General features: G+C 46.8%; 1 protein-coding gene across 1 annotated transcript; it reads left to right on the plus strand.

Moving 5' to 3' along the window:
- Positions 1-396: 396 nt before the first annotated feature.
- Positions 397-4878, plus strand: sowahca (sosondowah ankyrin repeat domain family Ca; the record flags this gene model as incomplete). Its single annotated transcript, XM_080785280.1, has 4 exons — positions 397-598; positions 701-1299; positions 1571-1969; positions 4396-4878. The coding sequence occupies 4 exons, from the start codon at positions 397-399 to the stop codon at positions 4876-4878; spliced, it is 1683 nt and encodes a 560-aa protein (XP_080641406.1).
- Between the last annotated feature and the right edge of the window lie 5272 nt (positions 4879-10150).

Consider the following 10150-nt stretch of genomic DNA (forward strand, 5'->3'; position numbering starts at 1 on the left):
TAATAATAACACTGTTCAATATCAAATTCAATACAAACATTACAGAGCCAAAATGGAGACTCAGTAGCTGCAGTTTCTCAGTCGTACCGAAAGGAAAGGGGCGTGCCGTGGCGTGGAATCACTGCCTGTTTTGTTGCAACTACGCCCCCTGTCTGCAACACTCAACTCAACACTTTGGTGTTGTTCCCCCTCGCCTCGGTCGGAGGAGAGGAGAGGAGGAGGAGGATGAAGAAGATGCTGTCAAAGACCGACCCACATCAAAGGATTACAGACTCGGCACGGGTGAACTTGCACGCCACGATGCGACTCCTCCGAGCACTGTCATTTTGAAACGTTTTGAGGAGGACGGACCCGGACCGTTGGCGGACCATTGAGGGGCGACGCTCCCTCATCGCGATGGCCTCCGAATGCACCGAGCGAGCCGTGCTGGAGTTCCTGACGGAGCGGGGAGGGAGGGTCAAGCAGATGGAGCTCATCGACCACTTCGAGTCGATCTGGAAGAACGACTCGTCGCTGGAGACGATGGACCGGGAGACGCTGCGGCGCACCGTGGACGGCGTGGCCCTCGTGACGCTGGAAAACGGCGTGAAATTCGTCCGTTTGAAGCAGGTGGAGGACGAGGAGGACGAGGACGAGGAGGAGGAGGAGGAGGAGGCGTGCGTGGATTCAGTGATGATGGATGTCCGTGGCCGTGGTGAAGGAGAGGAGGAGGAGGAGGAGTGCAACGGTAACGGCGTGAGCGCAGCAGACAGTCCGCTGTCAGTCACAGCTGATCCCGGTGAAAACATCAACAAGGGATCATCAACATCATCAGAGAACTACGTCAATGGGAACCCCGACGACGCACTCGACAAAGACACGGACACTGCTGGCCTCCTGGACAATGAGTCAAACGGCAACGAGCGGCCGCGCATAGAGGAGGAGGAGGAGGACGAACCAGCCACTCCGGTGAATGAAGCGACCACAGCTGGGACCCCTTCGACCGGAGGAGGAGGAGGAGGAGAGGTGAAGCTCAGAGAGAGGAGGAGGAGAGAGTCGGCCCCTGCTATAGGAACAGAGCTGGAGCTTCATCACCACCACCTCCACCACCACCACCACCTCCACCACCACCACGGTCAGGTGGTGAGAGGGGGCCGCAGGGTGTCCAGAGGGTCCCAGCGGGCCCTGCTGAGCGGCGGCGGGCTGTCGGAGGACAGCGCCTGCATGGAGGGACCGCAGGACCCCGGCGCTGGGGACGGCAGCACGCCCAAAGGCAGCCGCAGGAACTTCATAGAGCTGATGATGAGCAGCTCCCCTCAGGTCGGTCTCTCTCTCTCTCTCTCTCTCTCTCTCTCTCTCTCTCTCTCTCTCTCTCTCTCTCTCTCTCCCTCTCACTCTCTCTCTCTCTCTCTCCCTGTAAAAAATAAAAATAAAATATAGCATTATATTTAGTTCTATATGAATCTAGAACTGAGTGTCCACGTGCATGTGTGTGTGTGTGTGTGTGTGTGTGTGTGTGTGTGTTTGTCGGTGTGTTTCGGTGTGTGTGTGTGTGTGTGTGTGTGTGACGTCCCACCCCACCCCACCCCAGGTGAGGAGGTCTCTGATAAACCGCGGCGGCTCGCGGCTGCGCGACTCGGTGAGGAGCGCCGACAGCGACTCCGGCTCGCTGCTCTCCTCCTCGGCCACGGACGAGGACTGCGCCTCGGTCGCCCTGGACCCGCTGGAGCACGAGTGGATGCTGTGCGCCTCGGACGGCCTGTGGGACAGCCTGCAGCCGCTGCTGGCCCTGGAGCCCCAGCTGGTGGCCAAGAGGGACTTCGTCACAGGCTTCTCCTGCCTGCACTGGGCGGCTAAGCAGGGCAAGGCCGAGCTGCTGTCCCGGCTGCTGGCCTTCGCCGGGCTGAACGCCGTGCACGTGGACGTCAACGCCCGGTCCGGCGCCGGCTACACGCCCCTGCACCTGGCGGCCATGCACGGGCACACACAGGTCAGTGGGATGATGTGGGGGGGAGGGGGGGGGGGGGGGCATTTAGAATGTCTTCTAAATCCTGACAGTTTTCTGAAAAACCCATGTTTCTATGTTTGTGGTTGGTGGCTGGTGACCCCCATAAATATATGTAATTGGCCGCTGACCCCTATCTGAAAATGTTCCAGGGACCCCCCCTGCAGAAGCAAATATTTGAGTTAAAAACATTCACCCTGAAAAAAATAGCAGACCTACAAGCTCCTAAGCGCAGCACTCGGTGCCGCGCTATGAGCTTGTAGATCTGCTATTTTTCAATTGCTAAAGTGGAACATATTGCTTATAAAACACCAAAAGGGGTTCCCGCCCAGAATGGGTTAAGCCTCTCCAACTGATCTAAAATGCCGCAGCCAAAATTCTCACATGTCTCCCCCCTGCTCCGCTCCCTCCATTGGCTCCCGGTCGCTGCCCGCACAGAATACAAAACTCTGATGCTGGCATTCAAAGCAACCAAAGGTTGTCTCATCAAACCCTATACAAACCCTCCCACACGCTGAGATCAGCCAACGCAGGGAAGCTGGAAGTACCTTAACTAAAAACGCCAGGACAACACTCCACACGTCCCAAACTCTTCTCCCTTCTGGCTCCAAAACTATGGAATACATGCACTTCCCATTACATTCAGAACTGCAGACTCACTCCTAATCTTCCGCCGTAGTCTGAAAACCCACCTTACAGGCACAACTTATGTAACTTAGACATAGCACTTATATATGCATAGTTTAATTATATAGATATTCCACTGTTATGTTCTTAGCTTACGTATGATTCATAAAAACTATTTTGTTTATGATGTATTGACTTGTTTCTTTGTTCTTGCTTAACCCATTTTGGGCAAGAACCCCTATTGGTGTTTTAAGCATTATGTATGTTATGCTTTAGCTGTTGAAAAATAGCAGATCTACAAGCCCATAGCTTGTAGGTCTGCTATTTCCTTTTAAATCGTGAAAATGTGGCGCATACATATTAAAATATAATAATACACGGTTCATTGGCCGCTGCAGTTCATTGGAGCCAGAGCCATATAGAGCAGCCATAGAGCAGACAGAGCACTTCATTGGCCCAGGCTCTTCTACATAGACTCCTACTGAAAAGGGACAAAACCGGAAGTTTACGGAATGCATGTCTATTGGTCTCGCGCGAATACATACAAAGACAATATACAATCTTATACAAAGACCAGGCTGTTTTCTGCCCCCTCAATGTCGTAACTCTGTCTTACTCTATGGCTCTGATTGGAGCGACGCGTCTCCATTGAAGGCAGGAAGTCAAGCGGAAGTTTGATTGATTGAATATTGTGGCAACATATAAATGCTAACAGCACAATGTACAGTCAGGCATTTTTGTCCAAAAAAGGATTTCACCGAAGAAAGACATTGCAGCCTTGTTTCCATTCGGATCCCATCCACTCACACATGACATGAATAATAATTTAACACAGTAACAGCAATTGATATAATAATAATAATTTAAAGCAACATATACATTTCCTCTAAACATGAAATATACAGTATGCACAGGTTGGGGCCGAAGTTAAGGGAAGGGGATTATTAAGGGGATTATTAGCATAAAGAGGCTGGGGCGATCACCTCCTCTCCCTTTGACCTGCTGACAGGTGAATTTTTAGGCCTGTCTTGAAGGAAGCCAGTGATTTGTTTGTTTTGAGGGAAGGGGGCGGACATTCCACACCTGGGTAGCAGTGCTTTGGTATAGGTGAATTTTCCCATATTTGTTTTATAAATGGGTGGCACCAGATCGTTGTTCACGCTCCCTCTAGTATTATGGCTGTGGGTGTTGCTCTGTCCTGAAGGCGTGCTGCGTCGCTGCCCGCATGTGACGTCAGTCACGTCACTCATGCGACTCCTCCATGTCTCTCGCTGCCACTCAAGTGACTATACATGCCAATCGCAGCGTGTCTTTTCCGGGACTTATCAATTAAATCTGTCCCCTTCCGTTACGCGCGCGGGAAGCTTCGCAAGCTTCCACTTTCCTTCCACTATGCTTCTCAAGGAATCTGCCTTCAACAGAGACACGTGCCCCAGAGCTGGAAGAGGCGTCTACCATGTTATGCCTATGGTCACTGGTGCCGCCCAATAGAATGTGGATAACAGGATTGTTGACCTGCTTTTGAATTATCCCAATGTCGAGGTTGAGTTTGTCAGACGGTCACATTAATCATTAACTTCATATCATAACATGTAAATCCCTCTGTGTGGCAGCGTCTTCTGCCTGTGGGTCTGTTATCCTTATCCCTCTCTCAAATATAATATAAAGTGTAAACTTTGTACCTGTCAAGTGATTCTCCAGTGAAATGTTGACTGAACCTGTGTGTGTGTGTGTGTGTGTGTGTGTGCGTGCATGCGTGCGTGCGTGGCGTGGTGAATGACCAGGTGGTGCGCGTGTTGCTGTCGGACTGGGAGGCGGACCCCGAGGTCCGGGACTACAGCGGGAGGCGTGCCATCCAGTACCTCCCCGCGCCGCTCGTCGCCAACCTGCAGGACGAGGGCGTGGTCACGTCGCCGGGCTCGGAGTCCGACACGGAGAGCGCCGAGGGGGGCAGCGGGACGGGGGTCCGGGGGCCGGGCTGGGGCTGGCGCAGAGTGCTCCGGCTCCTCAACCCCCCCGCCGCCGCCGAGGAGGCGCCGGCGGCGGGGGGGGGAGACGGGGGTAACGGAACGACAAAGGCCAAGGCGGCGGGCGTGCAGAGGAAGTCGTCCCTGAGCCGGCTGAACGCGCGGCTGCACCGCGGGCGCCACCGCGCACACATCATCCACAGCACCTCCTTCAGGGACGCCGGGGAGGTGGAGAGGGGAGACGGCCTGCCCACCTGCAGCCCTGTGAGGACCAGACCTCTCTCTAACCTGTTTGGCTGAGGTGGAGGAGGTGGAGGAGGTGGAGACGGCCTGCCCACCTGCAGCCCTGTGAGGACCAGACCTCTCTCCAACCTGTTTGGCTGATGCGCCGCTCAGATGTCAAATAAACGTAGCTATTTTTGGTTTAAGAAATAATGATTTTCCTTATCAGTGGGACTCTCTAATGAAGGTTTTCAGTTTTCCTGTCCAACAGATTTTTAACCCATTTAGACCAGTTTTCTGAAAAACTATGTCAGTGGTGCTCAAACTATTTCATATCAAGGACCCCCAGAATTATCTGTATTTGGCTGCAGACCCCCATTTAAAATTTGTTGTTCCAGGAACCCCCCAGAAGCAAATATTTTAGCTCAAAACGAACGCTCTGTTCACTCTAATCAAACATTTGGGTCACATTTTCACATTTTCTACAAGCTCTATGAGCTTGTAGATCTGCTATTTTCAATAGCTAAAGCATAACATAATGCTTAAAACACCAAAAGGGGTTCCCGTCCAAAATATCTATTATTTCTATTTTATTTTTTATTTTTTCAGGGCTAGGGGTCTGTGAAACCAGCGGATAGCAAGGCAATGGAATGACTTGCTCTCTGGCTTTCACACCTCCAATGGAAACTGTTCTTACACGGCGGAAATGTAGAAGTGGGCCGGGTCGTATGCACTTTTCACTTTGGTTTTGACTCGCGAAAAAGAGAGCGGAACACAGCTGTGAAAACAGCACTTCAGATTAGATTATACTCCAAAAACCATGTTCCTATTTGCAGTGAAGAACCTTTATATAATAATATACATCTCATTTTATAGATTTTAGTCTCCTTTTTTAAAGGAAGATGTTTTCTTAATTAATTAATATAATGTCAATGAAAAAAAAAGGCTGTAGTTGCTAGTAATTAAACATTTTTTTTATGACCTTTGAATATGCACTTGTCACTTTGAATGTATTTAGTTGAGAATGGAATGAAATGGCTTTGTCTAAAAGTAAACCATGACAGCTACTATTCCACTGTGGTTATGATGATCCCCTGACTCATAATCACACTCCCATAAATGATTTATATGTTAAATACAAACATTGGAATATTGTTGTTTGCTTTATTCCCTTCATATTTCAAGGCATGTTGATCGTGTATTGAGGGTAGAGTTAATGGCTGTAGCCATATGTGGGGAAGGCCTGGCGACGAGAGAGGTTAAGTTAGCCTGGCGCGTTTTACACAGATGGGGCGATTACTGCCAGCCAGGCAGTTATAGCCCTTTAGCCGAATATATTTCTAAAGATGCTGGATTAATGCTGGATTAATTACATAATCTGACTGTTTGACAGCTGGGACGCACATGGTGGTGGTCTGTTATACAGTGTTGCTTAGATTTATCTTAATGACCGCAGCAGCATACCTCAAACGTCTGTTACACAATAATTTTGTTCAACTGGTTTATTCATGTTTTTTTTCAGGATATTATTACCATAGGGCTGCTACAGTATGTATAGCCAAGGAATATTGTGATCTTTAAACCACATTCAAACCTTTGGGGTTTCTAACTGAACTTAAAGCTGCTATAAGCAATAATATGTCAAAATTGTAATGACTTTTAGTTTTTTGTATTCAGACAGCCAGCAATGGGTAGAACGCTCCAAAAGATTTTTGTCTCTGTGACACATCTAGGGGCCGCAATCTGCATTCAAAGATTTTCTTAGAAGCTTTGTCATTGGTCGATTTGCCTGTCTGCTTCCTGATAAAAATTTCGACATATTGCTTATAGCATCTTTTAAAGGCTGGATATTGTAGATGGATTGATGATACTGTAACTTTTTGATGCTTCCTAGATTTCCTGAATGTCACATTAGTGTTTGAGTATACGGCTGGATTTAACGGTGGACGGACTTCTCATATTATTGTATGAAATGAACATGGTTATTATTGAGGAAATAAAGTCCGACAAGGTGATGCAGGACTTGAATCACCCTGAAAGGGTTCACCCTTAGAGTATATATTAATGGAGACGTCACCGGAGTTCTCCTCACATCCACTTGAATTAAGTTGCTCAAAAGCACATGAGGCGATTTCACTCCTTCTTCCGGGTATAGGAACAGAGTGTATTCTGGGATGGATTGGGCCAAAACGTGAACGCGCTGGGCCGTTGACTATCATTGCACACGTTCACGTATGAAACATTCATTCACGTGTCATGGGCCCCATAACGTGAACGTGCGCAATGATAGTCAACGAACCAGCGCTGGCTCGAGCTGCAATACCAAATTCAGCCACTATGTCCATTTCGCCTCAGGGTTTCCTCCGGGTGCCGTCTCTATTAATATATACTCTAAGGGTTTCCCCCCCAAATAATGCCCGACTTGCTGTTCATTATCCTGCATTACGCAGCTACTAAATGAGGGATAACACAAATATTTTAGTGATTTGAAAAGGATCTAACCTCTCTAAATACTGGAGTCCCCCCGGGGTCTATATTAATGCCCCATGCTGTTTTCACTCTACTAATCGTCTTCCCCCCCTCCAGAATTGGGACGGTAGTTATGCTAGTCCAGTAGAGTCTACAGACAGGATGGTATGTTATTGTTGTTGAGCACAGCAGAAATAACGAGATGCGGTGCATTCAGCCAGGCCGTGTAATAAGCAAAATGTATTGTACAGAATGTGAATGCTGTGCACTGCCTGCTTCCTTTTGATGTCTAAAAATCATGTCTGTCTTGTCTGTCAAATACTGTGAAATGATATGATGTGAAAGACACTGTTATACTGAGCCATGATGGTCATCTCTTAACTGCCAAGTTTTCCACTCGTATTCTTGTTGTTTGGGAAATAAAGCAATAATTGTTTAAGGAAAAAAATAACAATCACAGACAATCCTTTCTCTTCAACTTGCACAACCAACCGTCCACGACGCAAATACAGCTATAGGTGGCAATAACAGGACTGTGTTGTATACAATAACCATGTTACAATGTTATTATGCAAAGTCACGGCCACACAAAAGGGCAAAATGAAACTGGCTGTTTCTTCTGCCTACCATTCATAATGAGTCAGAGTGATATTGTGCTTGCCTGCTGGGGCTGAATAATTGATGAAGTGATGACCCCAGTGCCATTTGCTGTCATTTAGTACCCATCACATTCTATACACAGGCTGGCCTGTGAAACGCTGCACCACAATAAACTCTCACTCTGCACCTGTTCTGTGTGTGCTCCTCATATACACCCAAGTATGAGCAAACTCAGCTCGCGTGCATGCTGTTACCGACCCTAGTTTGGGCCACAACATTATAGATGAACATCCTTCAAAGAACACCTACAAGCTCTCAACGCATTACTTTTCTGCTAATTTCACTAGTATTTGTCATGACAAAGCTTATTACTGTATAGGGCTTAAAGGATCACTTTTCAACCTATCTATCTTCATATAATTTGTTCTCACTAATGTTCATGATAGAATAGCACACTCTTCTCGTCAGTCTGTGTCTTGTATAGGAGGGCTGTGGGCAGTTCAGTAGAGTTTACCATGCATTGCAGTGGCATCGTTGATGGGGAATCCAAGCTAATAGAAACTGCAGGATTTCTATTCCTGGAAAGTTGCGAAAATGGAAGCCATCGTTCTCACGAATCTCACGTCACGATAATAAAAATCTCTCTCTCTCTCTCTCTCTCTCTCTCTCTCTCTCTCTCTCTCTCTCTCTCTCTCTCATCCACCAGAACCACAGACACATGATCTAACTATAAGCAATAATTAATTTCCAAAGGCTTGCACGGGTGAATGCCAAAGTGTTTGAGTCAACATACATTTAGCACTCAGGGCTTATAATTGTATTTGTTATTTCTCTATAGCCCAATTAGATTTATTGAGGTCATTAGGAGGAGGAGATACTAGTGAAGATGTAGTTTTACTACAATAGTCAATTCGCCCCGGGGCGATGTATCTGTCAGATGACAGAGCACAGTGGTCAGGCCAGCTGACCTACATACAAAGTCATGGGCATGATGCCTATTATGTAAATTCCTCTCATCTTTTAAGGGAAACTGTGCCAAAAAGAAGGGGGAAAAAAAGAAAAAGAAAAATGCCTCAGGGTTCCAGTGCAGGACCCGTGTTTTATCTATTCATGTCCTCTCCACCCTCTCTTTCTAAATTGTGCAGCAGCAGCAGCACACTGTAACAGCACACTGTAACAGCACACTGTAACGATACGATACGCTTAACAAGCCAGGCATCAACCAATTAACCCGCAAAGCTCAGCTGGGTACTGCATGTGATCCAAATATTGGCTCTGTATTTGTCTCATAAATTACAACAGACGTCACACACCTCCAGTGTGAGTGTCCCAGAGTGCATTGAGAGTGACAGATTATCTTCACCAGTGTTGATTTTGTCGACTAAAACTCTTGACTACCTTTCGTCGACTACCTTTTTTCACTGATGAAAACGAAATGGAAACTAAATGAAAACTAAGCTATGATAACTAAATATATCGACAATTTCGTCACGAAATATAAACTAGACTAAAATTTTAGGAAAGTACGAGTGGGAGAAGAGATCCAAGTCATTTTACACTTGGTTGCATGCTGAAAATAGCAGATCTACAAGCTCCGGCTATTTTCAGCAAAACACATTTTAGTCGACTAAATCACCTGTAGATTTAGTCGACTAAAATCTTATGATATTTAGTGAAAACTATTCAAGTGACTAAAATCTAAATTTGCTGCCAAAAACAACACATGGGGCCAGTCCAATACATATACTTCTATTGAGAATGGGGACAACCAACTGGACCAAGTCCTGGATCGAAAGTAGGCAGAAATGCATTGGACTCAGGCAACAGCCCAGCTTTAATGATCTTAAATCCCTTTATTTTAGATTGTTTTGTAGTATTAGTAGTACAACATAAACATTACAGATACTTTAATTGTTACTGTACAATACTTTAAAACAGTTGTCATGTTGCACACATGCTTAAAATAGCTCTTGTTTGCGCCACCCTCGTTGAAAACAATGTATTTCCAACTCCAGCTTGTCTCAGTCCAGGGCCCAGGCTGCATGAACAGTGCTCGAGTGCTCGAGGGAATTCAACAAACCATGTGCAACCTAGATTCTGCACAAACAAGGGACTACATTCTTTTCGCTCCTATGCCACCAAAATGTGGAACGCCCTACGAACAGTCATTAAGACATGCGAATCCCATGACTCCTTCAAATGCGCTCTCAAAGGGCACCTACGGACGAAAATATGATGAATTAAACATGATGGACCCTATTGTAAACATATATGTGCTTTA

Source organism: Protomyctophum bolini, assembly GCF_963924005.1.
Source record: "Protomyctophum bolini genome assembly, chromosome: 16".
Taxonomy (NCBI): Eukaryota; Metazoa; Chordata; class Actinopteri; order Myctophiformes; family Myctophidae; genus Protomyctophum; species Protomyctophum bolini.